Source organism: Python bivittatus, unplaced genomic scaffold, assembly GCF_059951505.1.
Source record: "Python bivittatus isolate LINGU-HERP-01145 unplaced genomic scaffold, Pbiv_v1 ctg000840_np1212, whole genome shotgun sequence".
Classification (NCBI taxonomy): Eukaryota; Metazoa; Chordata; class Lepidosauria; order Squamata; family Pythonidae; genus Python; species Python bivittatus.
The window spans coordinates 41,102,506-41,124,798 of NW_028277113.1; the positions used below are offsets into that span (position 1 = coordinate 41,102,506).

The 22,293-nt window shown below is 39.3% G+C and overlaps 2 protein-coding genes across 21 annotated transcripts in view; both read left to right on the plus strand.

Annotated features, from left to right (window-relative positions):
* Positions 1 to 4,907, plus strand: part of DTNA (dystrobrevin alpha) — a 213,036-nt gene extending 208,129 nt beyond the window's left edge. For 13 of the 17 annotated variants that reach the window (XM_088130800.1, XM_088130796.1, XM_088130795.1 and 10 more), the window contains one exon: positions 1,210 to 4,907. In XM_088130800.1, coding sequence (XP_087986926.1) covers positions 1,210 to 1,377 — 168 coding nt within the window. In that variant the 3' untranslated portion in view covers positions 1,378 to 4,907. The remainder of the gene's footprint in view (positions 1 to 1,209) is intronic. The other 4 variants (XM_088130802.1, XM_025170875.2, XM_007421281.3 and 1 more) reach the window with 2 other exon arrangements.
* A 9,370-nt stretch (positions 4,908 to 14,277) lies between these two features.
* MAPRE2 (microtubule associated protein RP/EB family member 2) overlaps positions 14,278 to 22,293 on the plus strand; it is an 88,228-nt gene continuing 80,212 nt past the window's right edge. For 3 of the 4 annotated variants that reach the window (XM_088130927.1, XM_007421287.4, XM_088130928.1), the window contains exon 1: positions 14,278 to 14,415. The gene's annotated coding sequence lies outside the window, so the exon portion shown is untranslated. The other variant, XM_088130929.1, reaches the window with a different exon arrangement.

The window sequence follows — 22,293 nt, forward strand, 5'->3', positions numbered from 1 at the left end:
AGCAGACGTATCCTAATATTACAAACATATCCATTAAACTTTTTATGTATATGTCAAACATGCACCAGTGGACATTTTTATAGAGCTACCGTCTCCACTGAAATAAACTTGGAAAGCCATATATCCCTGAGAGAGCTATTAGAGTAGGTAGTAAGGTAGGTAACTAGGTAACTGAAGATGCTCTTTGGTATCATTTATTATCCAGATTCAGTTCAGTTGATTTGGAATGAAAATAGCTTTGGTTGTCCTGATCTTCTAGGTGGATAATAGGGCTATGTCCTACTAATTATTTTGGATCTTTCCATGGCTTTCAACTTTATCTTTCACAATATCTTTCTGGAGCAACTTTCTGAGATGGAGCTCATTTTAGGGCCTAAGTGAATTTCATGACATGGTGCATCTTTTCTCAAATGATGCCCCTCCTTAACAGAGAAAACCTACCCACCATAATCTATGTACTGTTAACATTCTGTTTCCCCTATTACCATTCATTATTTGAGAATATCTTTTAAAGGATCAAGAAATGTTGCCCAAAAATGTGCATGTGTTCTACATACATTGTGATATGTATGTAGGTAGTAGATCAAGGAAGAGCTGTAGATCTGATAGATTTTTGTTTACTTGCTAATATGTATTATGGCTATACCAGTTTGATGATATAGAACCATTTTGGGGTAGAGGTTAAAGGACTAGGCTAGAAACTGGAAGACCATTCTAGTCCTCCCTTAAGTTCAAACCCAGCTGGGTGACTTTGGTCCGAGTGTAACTCTCAGTCCTAGGAAGAAGACAATGGCAAACCATTTTTGAAAAAAATTGCCAAGAAAAATGTATGGATCAGGAGTCACGACTGACTCAAAAGCACACATGCACACATTGATGATAATACTATGTGGGTATTATATAAATTGGAATGTTCATCCCATGAGCATTTTCAGTCACTCTACTCTCCCACCAACCATGCTTAACTATGCATTCAGAACAGATATCTGCAATAAAAAGTCTTCACCTGTCCTGAAAGCTAGCAAATGCAGATACTGTATAAAGGTGCAGGTGTCTACAGGAAGCTAGCCTAATTTGAGTGACATCAGTGAGGGGTGGGCTTATCAGGAATGTTTACATGGTGAGTATTCCACATTTGCACAATGCCTAAGAAGGGCTGGTATGTTTCTATGAAATATGATAAATGGTATTAAAACATTTTTTTGACAGGAAAGCTGCAGTCAAATGGATAATGAAAGTGATGTAAGAACTGAGGAGAGGAAGGAGAAGGAAGAGGAAGAGGAAGAGGAAGAGGAGGACAACACTCAGACTAATGACAAAGATAGCCTAGCTGCCAACTTAAAGGAAGAAGTGAAAAATCAAGTGCAGCCTCTCTAACCAACTAGGTCTCCAGACTGTAGCACAGTTATTTTGTTTGACAAGTTGTAGTTTGTAGGTGTTTATTTTGAAGATTAAAAAACCATGATTTTTATTTGAAGCTAAATTATATCAGCTACATCATATGTAACGTGGCTTATTATTGGTGAACACTGGCTGTACTAGCAAAATACAAACCCTTTGCACATACTTTAAAACCTTTTCAGTTTACAATGACAATACTGTTTATATTAGGAGTTTGATTTCTGAATAGTTTGAGATTTTAGAACCCTTTCCTACACACTGTACATTGTTTTTCCATGGAGGGAATTTTAAAACTATAATGATGCATTTATCATTGAATAAATATACTCCTGTGTGTACATATTTATAGCCCAAAAATGAACTATAATTGCAATACTGAACCCAACCACACTTGCAGAATTCTCACAGATACTACTGGGACTTGCACACATGTTGAGCTACAATATTGCATCCTTGGATAGCAATTTGTTTTTAATATTTCTGCAAAATAAATAAATGAATGAACATTTAAAAACAAACTTGTACAAAATGCACTAAAAAGTATCTCTATGACTTAGGGCTACTACATAACTTACGAATGTTTTCTTTCAAAGTATAATCTAACAAATCAGCCATAGAAGTTAGTGTAAATATTTTCTTTCCAAATAGAAATCATATACAAAAGACAGCATTCAAATTATATAGAATCTAGTTTTTAAAATCAGTACGGATCTTCTTAAAACTGTGAACTATGTTTTGAAATACTCGTTACTAAAGCTGTTTATAAACCACAGGTGCCATAAAATCCCTAAACTAAATGTAGAATCTTCATAGTATTATTTTATTGCAGTTTTAGAACTTTCTTTCACCTTATCTCCATCCTTCATATCTTGTTGGTTGAGGCCTTCAGCTTTAAATGTACAGGCTTTAAAAGATCACTTGCAACTGCTTTCTTTTCTCGTTTTTGAATGTGCATTGCTTTAGTCAACCACCAGTTGTTTTGCATGCATTCTTGGGAATGGGCCGGGGGTGTCTGCAGGGCATGGTAAAAAAATCAAGATGGTGCCACACACATCTTGCAACGTACATAAACAGGTAGAGCTTTGATCACGCTACCATGGTTGCCATCTTGCCGTTTTTGATCGTACCCTGGGGACACTCCTGGAATGGGTAGAGAGACTTTCTTTGGGGGCTGAATGGGGGTAATCTGCTAAATATGAAAAGCACAGGGAGGGGAGGTGTGTCCTTTTTAAAAAGAATACATTATGTAATTACAACAGTATCTTTTTTGAGTAAATCTTAACATCCTATTTAAATAGTAACAGGGAGGAGACTGCTCCCCTGAGGATTATAAATGGAAAAGATACTTTGCAATCCTATTTTCTCTATACAGTGAACTAGTTACAAGCAACTTTTAGCCCAGAAGAAAACAGCAAATAATCTAGAAATTGTTAAGTTTTTAGGGCAAAGTTTTGTTAATGATACAACAGTTCTGATATTAAGCATGAGTTTAGAATAGCTCAGATCTGTAAATCCAAAGTTATTATTAAAAATGCCCCTCCTAAAACTCTTACATATATACTGTATTGTCCAAATTTAAAAGCTGAATCTTTCTGTTGATTCTGCAAGGGACATGCTTCAGATCAAAGATATATGAATTAAATAACTCTAACTACTTTCCCACACATGCATAAAATAATTGCTATTCCCAGCATCTTCCTTCTTGTGTCTTTTTCAGCATTGTCTCTATGTAGTCAGATCACAGAATTTAGAGAACTGCAGAAAATAAAGGATGTTTACATAGAGACACCCCAGCAACCCCACCTTTGCAATAATTACTCTTTACTCCTGTAGTGTCTACCTTCTTCACATGGTGGATACATAACCTTTGACAACTTACCTCTCCTATGCCCTTCTCTCAGGAACTGGTTACTCTCTACTAGTGCCTAGCACACATCAGTTGTTACTATGACAGTATATTGGCAATTCTTGCTGACAGCTCAGGACTCCAGCCAAGTATTTCCTAAAGAGAAACAAAATTATATGAAAAAGATCGAAATCCAGCTACATACCTACAGTTAGAGTAGTGATTGTGTTTCTCTGATACAGTCCTTAATTTACATATCCACATTGCATGTAAAAACTCATGCATGAGTCTAAACTGTGGAAAATCTGTGCAACACTGTTATTGTCGTCGCAACATATGCACCATTCTCTCAGCCTAGTTTCAGCACAGAATCCCCAAAGCAGAGCTTTAGGTGGCCTCTTATACTCTGGAACTCCAAGTTGAAGCACTTTTTCATTTGCCTCCAAAACCAAAACCTAATTTACTACATCAATCAGTGTTAAGCTGACAGTGGCTCAGCATGGGCAATACTTTCCCCTGATTTCTCTTCAGCATGTGGCGGGGAGCAAAACTGTGTCATCGTCTAACACAGTTGCTCAACCTCCTGGACCACTAGATACCAATGGGTGGGTAAAACATTTGAAGAAAGATACGCTTGCATAAAACTCCACTAATGAAGGCCTTCATCAGAAAACCTGTTTCTATATTTTATTTGGGGTGTCACAAGACCTAATGGAATAAGATTTTATGTGGATATCCCTTATTCAGATGTACATCAACATGAATGCCCCAGGCTAGTGTTGCAAACATACTTTTCCATGCACAATGAAACAAGCACGTAGAGGAGTCCTCAAGTGAGAGTCTTGTCCCAGTTGGGCCAATGTTTTAGCCCACTCAGTCTTTGTTTGCTAAACTTGTTTGGATGGTAAACTTCAAAGTTATTGGAATGGTTGAAGTAGCCATTTATCATTTTTCATGGCTAATTACTATAGCCAAAAACTCCTTATGGATTGTTAATGAAAAGATGATTAAGAGGCAGGAATCAGAATGTGAAGATGAGCAGGATTCTTGAATGTTGAAAGAAAAGAGAGGATAGAATCTCTGTAAGTAGTAATGTTAACTTAAAAACTGCATTAAAAGGTGTGTGGCCTTTGTTGTGACAATATGTATTTTCTTATATGCATGAGACAAAATGTTGCATCATTATTTAGCACAGATGTCTGCCTTTTACTTTAACCCCTTTCCCCCATTCTTATAAGTTTCTTGGAATTGCTGTAGATATATCTTGTAAATACCACAACTGCAGGTTGCAGCAGGTAGGTTGGTCCAGTTCAGTGCCAGAGCCTTGAATGACAAGATTTAAATTTGTTTGTGAACCAAAAAGTATGAAGAATTACATCCTGAAGCTACTAACTGTCTGATGTTTTTAACTACTGTTATTTCACACCAGTCTGGACAGACACTGCAAATTTTACATTATTCATTGGTATTGTAAACAGATCTATTATTGTATGGGGGTTTTTTGTATTGCTGTTAAGTATTGTATGTGTGTGTGTGTGTGTGTGTGTGTGTGTGTTAAGCCTATGGGGGACATATTTTGAAGTGATTAAACTATTTAATTGTGTGTCTATATTTTGGAATGGAATTATTTCTTCATTAAAAAAAGAATTTTTAAAAGTAATTCATCAAGCCTCCATTCTTGCTGTTTACACTGAATTCAAGTTACATTTTCCCCTCTTCCAGCAGAAGTATTTCTCAGATTCATTTAGAAAAAAGGGATATGGAGGGGGGGGTGTTTTTTTTATCAGTAATGTCTAAGACTGCTAACGTCAGAATGACACAGTTTTCACAAAAAGTATAGTCACCAGCAGCAGTATTGACAGATGTAATGACCCTCCAATCGGACTCGAAGCCTATCAGAACTGAAATGTTTTCAGATGAATCAGTGTACAATCAGACAATTCCATAATTGGAGCATTACGATAGAAAAATACTATTAAAAGATCTGCATGGGTAGATGATGATGGTGATGAGGAGAGTCTTGGATTCCTTACAGATACAGGTTCAGAAGAAGAAAGAATTACAATTCCACTAGCAATCTATTAGCATAAAATTACCAGCTTTTTCTCTCCCGACATTTTCTATGGTCAGCATTCAGTTGTTGCACAAGTCCATTTCTATTTATACAACAAGATTGCCCCCAGTTCTCCAGGCCATAATTTGGGGGAGACAAGTAATGCTACTGGGTTCCTTTTGGAAGTGAGGATTTAATAGCTTTCCAGATGATATTAAATTGCAACTTCAGCACCTAGCCAGCATAGCCAATGAGGAGAGATGCTGCAATTGTATTTCAGCTATATTTAGCCAATTCAACTTATGTAATTTATTTTACTCTTACTTTCTTTAAATTTTAAATTGAATTTTACCTGAAAGATGTTGCTAATGGCTTTGCTAAGAGAAAACTCTTACCTTTCATTTGCCATTTAAAAATACACATATGCACACATTCAGTCATGCAGAGTAGACTTCATACATCTGATAGCTTGAGCTCTATTCTGTGAAGGCATATGCTATAATGCATGTATTAGTCTTGAAAGTACCACTTGAGTCCTGTTTTTGCAATCAGCTGTATATGAATAACTCTGCTCTATGTTCTAAGATGCTGGATTATATGGGCCATTGATCTGATAATGGTCCTAGTATGTTTAATGATAGATAATGACCTAGTATCTTCTCAAGATACTGTAATGAAAAAAGTTACCTCTTCCAAATGGGTGATTTTAGGGCTGCTGCTTTACAACATAGGTCATCTTGTTTCTGAAGCTCAGATTATATTCCTCCCACTTTTCCAAAGAATGGTTTTTAAAGGCTTGTTGGATAATTGAGATATAAGATTTTGAATTTGTCTGTTCCTGAACTCCTTTGATATACCATCTCAAGTAGATTTCTTCACTCTGCAACTTTTGCTATTTGTGAGTTTCACCATCTTCTAGATAAGAGATGGCAGGCATTTCTCCCTGCCTATTTGGGTTAGATGGCTAGTTACTTTTGTGTTTGTTTGATTTCAGTAAGGGATTGATCTTGCTGTTTACCCAGAACTGTTTAAGTTCTTCCTGATTGTGACAATTGCAGTCGTGCTCAATAGCATTCTTTTTATTCATCACTACCAAGTTAAAAAGAGTCCTGGCAGTGCTCACCATGGCCTAGATTCAAACTTAAGCCTTTGAATGGGATGCAGAGGCGTGAGCAGAGGAAGATTTTATAGTCTTATGGCTACAAGAAGTGGGTAGCTCAAAGAGGAATTCACAGAATTGAAGCAGTTGCAGACAAATAAGTACATAACTCAGCCAAACTATAGAACATGTATCTTTCTGACATCTAGATGAGTGTCTGGGGCTTAGGAGAAAGAAAGATAGGCTGTAGCATCAGATGTGCTTTGAACAAAAGCAGCAGCCAGTACAGGTAATATTCTCAGTATAGAACTAGGGCATGCTGCAGGTGCCCAACACGTTCCCCCTTTTTGCCCTTTGCTTTCAAGGCTCTTTCTCTTTACTTTGCTGTTCAACAGTATGGAATTGGAACTTGAGTGTTTTCTTCAATTTAGAGTAGAAAGGATATTGACAGTGGCTTTCTCTTTATATGCATTATTATTTACATTTCTATAAAGGCAGGAGTATCTATATTATGTTCTGATTCCTTCCAAAGACCAACAAATCATCCTCTGTGTCCTGGCAAGCTGCATAATTAATGCTCAGGGGACTTCACTGCTAGGAAATTTCCTCTACAGTTCTTTTAAAAAGGGATGTTTATGTCATATAAAGAAACCTAGGTAGAAAGAACAAAGTTTATAGAAGGTTACAGAGGATTTTACATGAATTGGTTTCTGAAAATGATATATGAAACTACACAGGAATTTGCTCTTAATGACCTAAACCTTTGCAGCAATATGTGTAGTATATTCAATTTGGCATCTTACTAAGAAGCACACAAGTTATACATGTTTTTGTCTTTTGTTGTAACTTCTAAGAATAAATGCAGCCAGAATAATTAAAGATAGAAATAACATTTTATTCATTATATTTACTGGGCAATCTTTTAAAGAATCCTGGAGTTCTTTAGGTTTAATACACTTATACCATAATCTTTTGTAGATTAGCATCCACTTTTTTTGATGCATGTACACAAAACAAGTTTATATAAACATTGCATGACACTTACACTCAGGTCAAACTGGTTGAAAACATCTCGTCTCCAGAGGTGAAGGATAAAAGTGTACCCTCCTACCTTTTGCATATGGAAGATGACAAGATTGGCAGCTAATTTTATTTCAACACTGGGGAGTCAGTGATCAGATGGCACTCTATAATAGCTGAGTGAAACATATTTGAAAGATCAGGACAGTCTGGATGATACAGAGGATCCAGCACCTTCCCGGCTTTCTACAAGGCCCTCAATCTGGAAAATACCTCACTTTTGAATTTGAGAAAACAATACCGCCGTCAAAGGACAAAAAGAAGGATTTTTTTTCTCTGACCTCACTCCTGTCCTGAAATTTACCTACGACAAAGCTTCCAAGGTGAGAAGCTTATAGATGATTCTGCCAGATACTCATGACCAAGTGATGGGCCTTAAGTTATCACTGGTTTATTTCCTTAATTTAAGTGGGAAACACTCAGGCAGATATTTATTCCCCAACTTTAATGGCACAACAAATTTGAATGAGTTGAGTATCCTGCAGTTCCAAAATCCAACCAGGATACCAGAATTAAGGAAGGAAAGCTATACAGTTATAATAACTGCTTGGGGGGGAAAAAAAGGTAGAAATGAAATCACAGAATATAAAATTGGTTTAGTTTGTAATATTTAAGAGACACACCATTTATGGAATTTTCTCCTTTATGTTAAAGAAAGATAAAGCGAAAATGATAAATACTTTGCACATGCATCAATGCAAGGGCTTTATACCTAGGATACACAAAGAGATCACTGTTTGAAGAAGCAGTTCTGTAGCATCCCTTTCATTTCTCCCCTGCACCAGGAGTCTCTGTTGCCTTAAGAGGTTGGGTCCTTTATTTTTCATTTTTTAATCAGCAAGCACGAGATTTGATAATACAAATTTAAAAAATAAATTATTTTGCAACCAATAATGAACAATCTATAAGCAATCTGAAAAAGTGGTCTATTCTGCCACTTATAAGGGTTCACCATTTTACGTTTTAAAAAAGCAAAATAGCTCAGAATCTAATCTTTATAAATTATACTCTCAGATTAGATTATAATTTCCCTATCTGATTTTTTAAACAATAGTTTGCTCATCTGTCTCAAGAGAATAAAATAAATATGCCTTTTAGAAATAATGCTTTATAAACACTTCTATTTGCTTAGGCTAGTGTTAGGGTTTCAAGTACTTCTGAGATAGGGTACTAAACAAAAGCTTTCAATTACCTTTTAAAATAAGCGGCTTAATCTTTGCAGGCATAAACAGCAAAATAGTATTACTGTTGTTGTAATTGTATAATAGTATTTATGGAGATATTTTCTTAAGAAATCATAAGAAAAGAAATCCATAAATACTAAAAAGACCAACTAACTAGTTTACGGCTGTGATGAAAACTGAAGGCCGTGTAACAAGTTTATTGCTGAGATAAACTCTACAGCTTACTTTCTTAACCACTAAACGATACCTGTTCCCCATATCTAAAGGACTTTGGATATTAAAATATCTTAAGAATTATAGGTTATGGGTTTGCAAATACAGAACCTAAAAGGAAAAGCTCCAGAGGGAAAAGTGCAAGAAACGCAGAATGACATAATTATTATACTTTCAAGGTAATATTTGCATATTTCAAGTACAAGCTATGCAGGCCCTGGAATAATTTCCCATACTCTAATTTTACTATTACTAAAATATCCTCTGATGAAAAAGTAAGCAGCACAGTTTGCAGAATAGGACAGAAAAACCTGGTGTGAACCATCCCATTATTTGAAAGGCAGTTCTCAATTTAATGTAACAAAATAATAACAAGTATTCGCCTTTTGAGCCCTGATCCAATTTATGTAACAACTATTTTTACATCTTTGGAGCAGCCAATTAACTGGCTTTTCCAAAGTAGATTGAACATTACAACTAAAGAGCATCAGAGATCACTAATGTTGCAGCTGTTACCATAAATTCAAAAAAGAAGTATATTTGAACAGGCAAGCATTAAATCTACACTCCTCCAGGCAATTATTAAAGGAGTTGAGAGGAAACAATTAGTCTTGCATTCATTGCTATGCCTCCCTTCAGCTTTACAACTTTTAAGCTTTCTGTCTTCAGAGAAGTAAACTTGATGTCAGCAGGATTGTGGTTTTGCCCAATTTAGCGAAGGGTAAGTTGCAACTTCAGTAAATAGCATGTTCAGCTTCGACATTATATGTTAAACACTGGATAGCATGAACTTTGCTTTAAGTATTATTTAGTTCTTATGTTGCTGATATTGTATTAATTTTCATGCTTATTATTATGAGAACTTGTGAGACTGAAAGGCTGTTATCTCTGCTCAAGCACATGCCATCTCCCTGTTGGCATTTTGGAAAGCTTGACTTGTACTTGACATTTACAAGAAACCAGATTCTATCTCGAAGAAACAAGCTTGTTTGTGAATCTTGTTTTCTCTTTGGTACATAATGAGGAAAAAATAAAATTCGTTATCAACAGGCCTTCACATCAGAGACATTGGCAGATGAACTACTCATTTTGCATTTTTAAAAATTAATAAAATTTTTTAAAAATAAACATACATACCAATCTATCCAACTTCCATAAATGTATCACAGACCCCATTTCAGAATAATTACTTTATTAAGATTATCCAAAGTTTACAAAATAATGAGCACAATTTTACCTAGCCAAGCCAAAAATATTCAAGCAGCTTATAAACAGCTTAAAGTGACCTAATCTCTGTTAGGGAGGAATACAGATCAGAGAACCATCTGAAAGGGCTGCTGTGAGGACTGTTCAAGATATCTGTTGGATAAAGTCACTTGGATTCACTGTGATTTGGATTTGCTGTGATTTGGATTCCAGCTGTGCAGTCTGATTGAGTTGACTGTGGTACAATCTAACAAGATTATTTGGGAAGAGTGAGCCTGTTGGCCCTGAGGAAATGGACAGGGTCCTTGAAGCTGTTAGTACAGCCACCTGGGCATTAAATCCATATCCTTCCTGATTGGTCAAGGCCTCCTGGGAAATGATATGGGGGTAGTGAATTGAGGGAGTGGGTGGTTCTGCCTCAGCTTAAGGATGAATTAAAGAGGCAGTTGCCTGTCACTTCCTCAGGAAGCTATCACTGGGCCCCATGGTATTGGATAATTTCTGTCCCATTTCCAACCTTCTCTGTTGAGAAGGTGGTTATCTTGCTGCTTCAGATGAAAGAAATGGATTATCTGGACTCCTTTCAGTCGGGTTTCAGGCTTAAACACTGTCCTGAAACAGTGTTGAAATGGGATGAGGATGGTGCATCCATCTTGGCCTTCTTTGATCTAATAGAATAGAATAGATGTAGCTCAGGGTTGAACTGTGGAGTCCTTGGGGTTCTCTGTGCTTTGTTTGGTTGTTTTCTTGCAGATGTTTTGTTACCCATCTAGGCACTGAAGATGTTACCTAGACAGGTAATGCAACATCTGCAAGAAAACAACCAAGCTCAGACAACCCCAAGGACTCCACATTTCTTTGATCTCGTGGTTGCTTTTTATACTGTCTATCATGGTATCCTTCTGGATTGGCTCAGGAGATTTGTAAGGAGAGGGGCACAGTGTAATAGTTCTCCAACTTCCTCCAGTGTTGATGGGGGAGTGGGGGGAGATCCAGCCTTAGCCTCTACTTTGTGGGATATATCAGTGTTTGATTGATGTTCTGCTTAACATCTTGAGACCGCTGCAAATGGTCATCCATTGGCATGGTGTTAGCAAGTTATACATCTCAATCCTTGGCTATCCAAACAATACCACCACATTTCTATCTTGGTGATTGGATGCTGGGGATCTGGATGGAGGAAAACAGGCTCAAGCTCAATCCTAGAAAAACTGAGTGGCTCTGGATTTTGGGGCCACCTGAGCTCAGAGAATTTGCACCTTTGGTTCTGGATGGGGCTATGTTATCCCAGACAGAACTGGTGCACAATCTGGAGGTCCTCCTGGACTCATGACTTCTGCTTGAATAAATATTTTATTTATATTACATGCTATTAACTGAGTTATATCTTTTGGTATGCGCATATCTAGATATTTAATGGATTATGTACAAATATGGAATTTATATTCCTTAAATGGATGGGCAACCCAATGGCAATATTTACAGCTACAACTTTTGATAACAACATTGTTTGGACCAGCAGCATTTTCAGCTTCTGAGACACCTGAGATACTGGAACAACTTATTAAATCCTTTAAAACTAAAAAAAACTACAATTAGTTTTTATACATATTTGTTATCAATAAATCAATTTGATATGCAGATGCTATGCAGTTCCTATATTAGAGGTTCCTACATTGCCTAGACAATGGGAATATCTTAACTTCTATAGCAAGAGTGTCAATGGACCTTCAACTACAACTTATACAGCAAAAAATAAAATTTAGAATTTATTGGACTCCACTACATTTGTATAGAAAAGGACTAAGACAGCATTCTGTTGAAGATGTAAGAAGGATAATGCTTCTTTAAAACACATGTTTTTACAGTGTCCTATAGTTACTAAGTTTTGGGAGAAAGTAGTGGACTATATAAATATGACTCTGCAACAAAAGCTAAAATTTTCAGAGGATAATATTCTATTGAATTACATATTTATTACATGGAATTTGACAACCGGACAATGTACTGTAAATGGATCCTCGTGCCTTTACTATGGCCAAAAGGCTGATATTACAGCATTGGAAAGATAAATGTATGGCCCCATTTATTCAATGGATTGAAGACCTGATTGCACTTGCCACTAATGAGCAAATTGCCTATGGACGTAGACTTTATATGGACAAGAATAATGAAATGTGGAACTCATTATACAAAATACAATACATTAAAAAAGAATATACATGCACTTGGATAATATTTACATTAGATAAGTATGCATAGAACTGTAACTGTTAACTGTTATAAGGATAAATTATACTTTCTTTTTTGTTTTCTTCTGTTGTATTTTTTTCACTTTTTAAAAAGCACTTTTAAAAATAAAATAATAAAATAAAAACTCATGCCTTGTATCTCATCTGGATTATTGCAATGTGCTCTACATGGAACTGCCCTTGAAGACCTTTGAAGCTACAACTGCTCCAGAATGTGGCAATGCAAGTAGTTTTGGGTGCACTTCAACAGTGCTGCTTCATGAACTGCACCAGTTACTAGATGCAAATCAGGGTGCTGGTTGTGATCTATTATGCCCTTCATAGTACAGGACCAGTTATTTACAGGAGTCACTGTCTTAGATTGCCTGTTTGATAAGATTTGACATATTGGGCATATTCTGGGTCCTGTTGCTTAAACAGTGTTATCTGATATGACACAGGAGACCTACCTCCTTGTTACCCTGTGTGTCCTGTGGAATGGTGTTCCTCCCAAGATCTGGCTGGGTCAGACCCTACCTGACTTTGAGAAGGCTTTTAAGACCTGACTTTACCCTCCCCCCCGGGCAATGTGTTGGGAGGTGTTGTGCCCATCTTGATGATTTTGTTTGGGGTTGGATGAAGTTGCCTGAAGTGCGATATGTTTTATTGTACTATTAATTTTTTGATATTTATGTTACATGTTATTGTTGTCCTTGTATGCCATCCTGAGTCACATGTCAGTTGGGTGGCTATATAAATGAATGAATTAAATGAATAAATAAATAAAGCCCAGCAATAAGGGTTATGAAACAACTGGGGAAAAGCTTGCATGAAATGGGGGAAATTAACTTCAGTTCTTAATTACATGGGTACGGATCCAAATTTATCTGAGTTTAGAACAGATGCACTGAAAATAATGTAACAGGTTAAATGTGACTAAGACAAGTCCAGTCAGAAAAGCAGAGTCCAAAGGTTGCTGACTTCTCAGTTCAGCCAATGGCATCTTGCCTTTCTCTCCCTCCCCTCAGTTAACCAAGGATCTGATGTAGCTGTCTTCTGTGCAGAGCTGATAGCAGTCTTAGCTAGCTTTTCTCACTCACTCTATCCCAGTGTTGTCCAAACTTGGCCACTTTGAGTGGACTTCAACTCCCAGAATTCCCCAGCCGGCCATGCTGGCTGGGGAATTCTGGGAGTTGAAGTCCACTCATCTTAAAGTGGCCAAGTTTGGACAACACTGCTCTATCCTATACCAATGTACCAGCATTAATGTATTTTTATTATTTATTTTAAAAATGTCTATACCAGCCAATGCTAAAATAAATTTCTCAGAGAATTTGCAAGAAATAAGCATAAAAGTCAATTAAATAAAAAACAAAACAAGACACCCTGTAAAATCAAAAAGCAAACTCACAACTGCAAAATTAGCCAAGCCAATTATGAGTTGTGGATCAGGCTGACGACTTTAAGATGACCTTGATACAAGTACCAATAGTTAACTGTTGCCCTCGACACTTTTGCTGAAAATTAAGCAGTGGGCTCAAACAGCCGTTTCCAGAATTCACTGGAGTCTATTGGTGCAAAGAATGGGGTGGAATCCCAGCAGTGAAATATGGGAATAGCGACCCATTGCGTGTCCAGATTTGGCCAGCTGTAATTTCAGAGCCACTGTGGCTTAGCAGTTAAAGTCCATCCTCGTCCTCAGCTCCAGAAAAGGACGGAGCCCTTGCGCCCTTGCGCTCTTGCTGCGGCTGCGGTGGCCTCAGCTGGCTCAGGCCATGACCGAGCAAGTAACGCGCCAAGGCAGGCAGGCTTGGTGACTTGCAGGCGTGACAGAGCTCTTCTGCCTCCACCGGCAGCCCCACAGACGCCCGGCGCACCCCGCCTCCGGGCTGGGTTCTGGCCATTGGCTTCGTTCCCTGCTGCGGCTGCTGCTGCTGCGCACCGGGACCGCCCATCGCCAGAGCAGCCCAGCTTGCCCGCCCGGCTGACTCACGTGGCTCTCGGGCGCAGCGGCAATCGTTGCGGAGACTGAGGAGGGAGGGGAAAACAAAAGGGAGCTGTCAACGCAGGAAGCTGCACGCCCGGTGGCCCGGGAAGAGCAGGTGAGTGACGGGTGGGCGAAGGAGGCGCTGACTGGCGCTTCTCTAAGAATGGAGAGGGACGTGCGCGAGGGGCGAAATGGGACCCTTCTCCGACAGCCCCCCAGGCGCCCGGGAGATCGCCAAGACAGCAGCCCGGTCTCCGGCCGCCTGGAACCGGGTTGGTTTCCAGAGCCCGAGGCGAGGAAACGGACCCGTTCCGCCGGGCGCCGTTGGTGAGCAGGAACTGGGATCGCCCCGCTGGCACCACCGAGGCTCTGGAGGGCTTCCCGCGCAAAGCAGGGGAAGTCGAGGAGGCGCACTCCTGGTCGGAGGGGAGCCGGAGGTTGGGGCGGGGGATTCCCAGAAAAATCTGAAGTTCGAAGGAAGGAAGAGTTGAGTTGGCGTTGAGGGAGGAGGTCGCTCAGTGGGAAGGAAGATCCGAACTCGTCGATAGGCACGGGGGCGCTGGCAAGCGTTAGCCAAGCTACAAAGAAACCCTGTTTGTACAAGAGTTGAGGCTGCTGCCGCCGCCGTTGCTGCCGGCAGCGGGAGAAGCTTCTACAAAGAGAGCCGCTTGGACGAATCCTCGTCGCCGACTGCCTGGGTTGCCGGCTGGCTGAAGTTAAAACAATAGCAGGACAGGAGCCGGAGCCGGGGGACAGAGCCAGAGAGGAGTTGTTGGGAAGGGGGGTACGATGGGTAGAACTTGGTGGGTTTCAGTGAAGGGGGTGAACCTCTGACCCTGGATTGAGTTGAAAAGGGGGTAATCTCACTAACCTTGGGCTCGAAATGTAAAGCTTTTTCTATCTGGTTATTTTACATGCTGCAAAAATGTTGAAGCTGAGTCATTAAGCATAACTTTGTGGGACATGAGCAGTGGTAGCTGTTTGAGCTGTTAGGGCATTTGCATAGAGTAGTGCTTTTCAAATTTACTGAACTCTTGGCCTTCTCAAAATGTATCCCACTTTCTAAACCTGCCATTAATCCCAGCCTTCTCAGGTATTATTTTGGCAGCCATACAAGCTGTCCTTATTAGAATTTCTGGACAAAGGAACCAGTCCAATTCTGGTTTTAGAAGATTATTAGTTCAGGAAATCTTGGTGTCAGGCTGAACAACCATCCTTTGTTTTGGAGCATGAATGTGATAGTGACAGGCAGTCTAAAGTGGGGCCTTGTACTGGTTTTTCTGCTGAAAAGTTTCCTTTCTGTTCTTTTTGTACACAAAATGACAGAGGGGGAAAAACTGACATAAACCCCATTCTGAATCAGCAATCCATCCTGGATTAGGGAGTTGTGGTTGCTTTTTTGCAAAATAAAAATGGCCAAGCTATGTGTGCTGTGGTTAGATCTCTGTAGTCGGAGCAAATGTCACTCTGGTTTTCTTAATTTCAGCAAACACTTGCACACACAAGGCATCTACACAAACACCCTGCAGAGTAGATGTAATATGACATAAATTAAACTGGAGATTAGCAACTAGGTGCCTATGGCAATATCAAAACAGTTTTTTAAAAACAAAGTACAGTAGCTGAAATCTCTTGACAGCCAAATCTTTCGAGTTCTCTCCATTCTCATATGCAACTTTGAGAGATTTTAGTCACTTTTTCATTTTCATAATTTGTGTCAGCATCCTCAACATTGTGTGAGTTTGTGTACAATGCTGCCCACCATCTGAAAGGTTGGTGAACCTTGATTTATATTACAGAAACTTAACTTCAGTGATGGCAGTGTCTGGGCACAGGAGTTCAAGTGCTGTTCAATGGAATGAACAGGAAGCCCTCCATATGCAGTGTAGCTGGCTTAACATATTTTGAATCTACTTTTTTTTTATTATTTGGTGAGGGCAGTCTGTAAAAACCATTACATCCAGGATTTAAAATAATATGATTTCTTTCTGCAGGAGTGTTTATGCACTTACAAATAAACCTGGCAAGCAATTAAGCTGGTGTATGTGTGGGGCATGATGGTATTTAGTTTTACTGGGCATAGGAATTTACTTATCAAGAGATATCTATTTTAAAGTGACCTCTTCTCAAGGTACAGCTACATCCCTTCTTTATGCCTAACAGATTTGAAAACAGGAAAAAATAAGCTTTCCATTTCCCATATTTACAACAGAATTGGGAGCATTTTATAAAATAAATGAATAGCACACTGAAATCAGAAATCTCCTTAACAAATCAAATCTAATGCTAATTAAGCCCTGAATATCATATAAGTGAGCACAGCAGGAATTAAGATTTTTTATGTACTAGTTATTCCTTTCTCATTGCTTCCCAGCTTTGCCAAGTTTACATTAGGCATTGGGTATAGAGAACATCTCTTTATGATGTGGAAATAATAAACCTTTTGCTGCTTTGAGTTACAACAATTAAGGATTATTCCTGCTTAAAATAATCAAAGAATGATTATTTATTTATACTAAATTCTTAGTTAAGTCTGGTTCTTGAGGAAAAATGTATATGCCTGTTTAATTAATGAGTGAATAACATGTACAGCACAGCTGTTTGAACTGAACATTAACTAGTGTGATCTCAGCAGCTAGTTAACATCCAAGAATCCCCTGACTATGAAAACCACTGAAAGACGTGTGATCTTCAGCTGGTATCAGTATGTATATAGGAAGGGTTTTTAAAGAAAGTTCTTCTTGTTTTGCTATCAGAGATATTTTTAAATGTCACTTGAAGAACCATTTGCTCATGGCTATAACATTATTTTTGTACATAAACATACTATTTTATACATGGCATGTCTGAATAGTAACTCACATTTGTACTAACTGCAGTAATTGAAAACAGTATTTGAAAACTGGAAGGGAAGGTTGTTGAGATGATGGTGGGGAGGCAGTCTAGAGAAGGAGGAGGAGGAGGAGGAGGAGGAGGAGGAGGAGGAGGATTATCTGGATCTTTTTCAGTCAGGATTCAGGCTTGGGCATGGGGTGAAAACTACATTGGTTGTGTTCATAGATGATCTTTGTCAAGATCTAGATACGGGAATGTCCCCTTTCTGGTCCTATCGGGCCTCTTTGTTGCCTTTGATATCATTCACCATGATATCCTCCTCAACCATCTGAAGGGATTGGGAATTAGGGACACTGTGCTCCAGTAGTTCCATTTCTTCCTTATTAGGCAGTTCTGGCTGATGGTTGTAGGTAAAGAAAGATCAGCCTGGTGCCCTCTTACGTGCAAAATTCCACAAAGCTCAGTTCTTTCTCCCTTACTTATTTATTCACTTTTAATATCTACATGAAGCCATTGTAATTTGTTAGTTCAGGGTATGGTATTATTTATTTATATAGCTGCCCATCTAACCTATGGAATTCTGGGTTGTGAGCAAAAAAAAAAACAGTAAACCAACAACATAACGTTAAAAAATCCAAATCAAGGCCCATATAAAAAAACTTCCTGATTGTATAAGAGACATGCACATGTCAGGCTCCACTAATATCTTGGCCCTAGTACCTGGGGAAAAAGCCAAATCTTCAAGGCCTTCAAAAGGCCAATGGGAGCAGGGCTGTCCAAATTTCAGTGGAAGGTTGTTCTATAAGGAAGGGCCATGACAGAAAAAGCATGCTTCCTAGATCCCACCAGGTGACACTGATGAGGGACCTGGAGCATGCCAACTCTGCTGGATCAGCTGGAAGTGGCAGAAACCACCAAGGATAGTCCCCACAAGTAACTTGGCCCTATGCCATATAAGGCTTGAAAGATGATAGCCAGCATTTTTAATTGAGCCCAGAAGTCTACTGGAAGCCAGTACAGCTCATGTAGCAGGGTGTTGCATAAGTGTGTCGTGGTGTGCCCTATAATGCACATGCCATTGCATTTTGGACTAGTTGAAGCTTCCAAATGCTCTTCAAGGGCAGCCCTATGTAGAAAGTATTGCAGTAGTCAAATTGGGATGTAGTAAAGATGATCAGCACCTTCTAATTTAGAAATGAATGCATCTAGCACACAAGATGCATTTGTGCAAAGGCCCTCCTGGCCACAGCTGCCACCTGCTCCTCAAGCAGGAGCTGTGAGTTCAGGAGAACCTCCACATTGTGCAACAACTCTGGGGAAGTGTAATCCCATCTAGAATTAACAATGGAAGATTTATAGATATGGGAGGCTCTAAAGCCGCTCTGTTTTGTCAGGCACTGGGAAGGCACCTTGACAGCATCACTTGGATGATCAGAGACAGAGATGTATAACTAAATATTGTTAGCAATGAAGCTTAACCTTGTGCCAGTGGATGAACCCACCCAGCAGCTTCATGTAAATGTTAAAAATGAGCAGAGAGAGATTTGAGCCCTGTGCCCCCCTGCAAAGCAGAGGCCTAGAACTGGACCTCTCCCACCCTACCAACACAACTGGAACTGGTATTGGATGACGGAAGAGAACCACGGAAGAAACATGTCCCCCACTCCCAACCCTCTCAGCTGGCCCCCAAGGATACAATGAGCAGTTTTGAAAGCTGCTGAGAGAGCCAGAACAGATACACTACCCCTATCTCAAGCCTGTGAGAAATAATATACAAGTCTGATTAATGCTGTCTTATTACTATAACTGGCCTGCAGTTTCTTTCTGAAATAGTGCCAGATAATTTGCTTCCTCCAGAGCCCATTAAAGTGGCAGGCCTTCCACTTCCTCAACAACCTTGTCCAACTGTACATTGCCACAGTGGGTTGCACTGACAATGCAGATGAAGTTCTGCCCAGTGCCTGGTGGCTGTTGAGGTCTGGATGGGAAGAAACAGGCTGAAGTTGAACCGAAGCAAGACAGAATTGCTGTTCATCCCACAAGGCTCTGGTGCTTCACCTGAAAAAGTGGCACTGCATCTGAGGGAGCAGGTTCATGACTTTGGTGTCCATCTGGACTCATAGCTACTGCTGGTGTCTGGGAAGACCTTTGCCCAACGGGGCATTCATTACAGCCCCACCTTGAATTGAAGGACCTTGCAACAATAACTCATGCTGTCTTCACCACTTGGATAGACTACTGCAATGCTCTCTGCATGGGGCTGTCTGCAACTGATTTAAATGCTGAGTCTGTATGTTAAGCGGCACTATCTGCCATAAATACTTTACCCCTGTGGCCCTGCATTATAGGTTTCTGCAAATAGGTTTCTGAATGTTAAAAAGTGCTTCTTTTTAATTTATAAAGCTTATATTTGGTGCCAAGATACCTTCAGGACTGCCTTTAGCTAGAATTGATAAATACCTCTCAAAAAAATGGGCAGGGGGTTCTCTACTACTGTGAAATCGGGCTGAGGCCAGGAGGAGATGTTTTTCCATGATGCTCCCCTTAGCATGGAATAGCTGTCCTGGTAAAAATTAGATTAGCCCTTGCTGGCCTTCCAGAAGCCAGTTAAGATGGAATTCTTTGGGAGACCCCTTTCAATTAGTTTGGAGCCTGTCATAGGAATGTTTATATAGCTCCTCCAATTATACTGTTGGTTTTATTTTTGGTGTTACACTTGTTATAATTATACACTGTTGTTTTATTCTATGTTCATAATTGTGTTCTGTACACAACTGAGCCATATGATTGTAGCACTTAGAAATCAAATAAATAAATACACTCTGTCTCTATCCTTGTTATAAAATAATGACAGCTATGAACTATATTCCTTCCAGATTAGAATACATTGTACAAATTTGCTTATATTTTCTTCACTTATTATCTATTTCTAGAGAAGGAAATATCAGAGTAACAGGTCAATTGCCTAGTTGTTTATCCACAGAAATAATAGCTGCAAGCTTGGCCAGCAGAACCAGAACGTCTTTATAAACAAATGGTTTGGAACTTCTGCCTCTACTTTCATTAACACCGTTGTTGTTCTCCTTGTAGTAATCTGCTGGTATGCTTGGATTAACAGTACATTTAAAGTCTGGTTTACAGGATTTAGCATGTCAGTACATCCGTCACTCCCAAAATCACTGCAGAAAATAGATATCTGGAATCCCAATGATAATCACAGAGGAGTCATAAAGAATATTGACTACTGTCTTGAATAATTGGCTACTAAATCTTATTAAAGGGAAGTTTGCCTCCAGTAAGCAGAATGCTGTATTCTCTGACAAAGCACAGATAATACCACCAAGTGCAAAATGACTATACCAATTATGGTATGGTATAATCTTTCCTGTAACTGAGTATAATAATGAATCATCATACCTTTTAAAATAAAAGTATATACTTACATTTACTATTTGTAGCATATATAATTAATTGAATTGGCTACAGCTAGGTTGCCTCCTCCAAGTAAAACAGTAACATGCAAATTTTAGTTGTAATCAGTTCCTACTGAAATACATGAGATAAACTAATATGTATTCAACTACAGTACCTTAAATCAAATTTCTTTCAATAAGGCTGTGAGCCCTTAACCTCTGAAATCCAGCCCTAGGCATCCAGTCCTTCATGTTCTTAACAGACCCTTCCCCTGAGCTCTGGCCTGGAGGTCCTTTCTAGAACAAAATGGATTCTTGAATCAGCACACCAGAGTGCCATAATGGAAAATACAAGGCACGCCTAGGTTCTTTGTAAACAACCCTCTATATACTCTGAGACAGTACAAACATTTATTACTTATTACAAAAGGCATCAGAATGATAATTAGGGATAAAAAAAGGAAGAAATTATATTAGAATCAGTGAAATTCTTAGAAAAATTTTTAGTTCTCAGTTCCTATTAGCTAAATGGGCACATTTGCCAAATCCTTCAAACAGTAATAAACTGTACTTACACTGCAGATTATAGAAAGGGAATATTTTGCTAAATATCACCTACTGTATGTATAGCAGGTCTGTTTGTCTTGGGACAATACTTATTGCACTCATCTAAGAGTATATAATTTTTAACCAAAAACAGGTTTTGATATTGGTCCTCAGTTCAAAATAGAGTACTGAGAACATTATTTCAGCTGAGGAACAAGGGATTTTTAAATAATGCCTACCTTAAGTCAGACTTACGTGCACGCAAAGGGTTGCAGGGAAGTCAGGTGCAAGGGAGGAAAGATTAAAGTTGTTGAATTAAACAGCTAGACTGAAGGATGATAGGGTAAACAGTGGTGCAGGTTTGGGAGATAGGGAAGTTCTTAATCCTAGACACATTGGCTCCAATTTTAAGTAGCACTAGCCCCAAAAGGGCAACCAAGGGGAAGGGGATAAAATGAGGAAAAGAAGGCAGAGAGCTAGCTCAGAAATATATATAAGCCCTCAACTTTAGATGTGGAAAAGAAAAAAGACTGGAGCCAAGTGAGGGAGAAAAAAGAGGAAAAATTTCTGAATATAGAAGGGTATGGAACTTCCACTATTGTTGGCAGAAAGACTACTCATGCGCAAGGAGCAAATGAATGAGAGAAAGCACAAGACTTTGTGCAACAAATACCAGAACAATGATTGGCAGCTTAATCATGGACACCATGACAACCTTGGACCTGACCCAGCTTATTGTGGGTCTCACCCACAGTGGGGGGGGCACACATTGGACCTGGTTTTTGTTTCAGGGTAGTGTGTGATTTGGAGTTGGGGGATGTTGCCATCTGTCCCTTCTCATGGACAGATCACTATCTGATGACTCTGGAGTTCTGGAGTTTACCATAGCACCACCACCCCCTCCACAAGGAGGCAAGACCTATTCAATCAGCCCACTGCAGGCACCTAGTGGAACCCACTGGGTTTCAGAGGGAGCTTGGGTTTTTTTCTGAGGTTTTGGTACATGGTTTGACTGAGACCTTGGTCGCCACCTGGAATGAGGCAGTGGCAGCAGGCTTAGATCAGATCACACCTATGTGTGCTCTCTCTGAGTGCAGACCCCAGTATGTCACCTGCTTTTCAGAGGGCCCTGGGTGAGGGACAGAAAGATGCCTAGAGCACCACTGGCAGAAAACTAGGACCAAATCCAACCAGACACA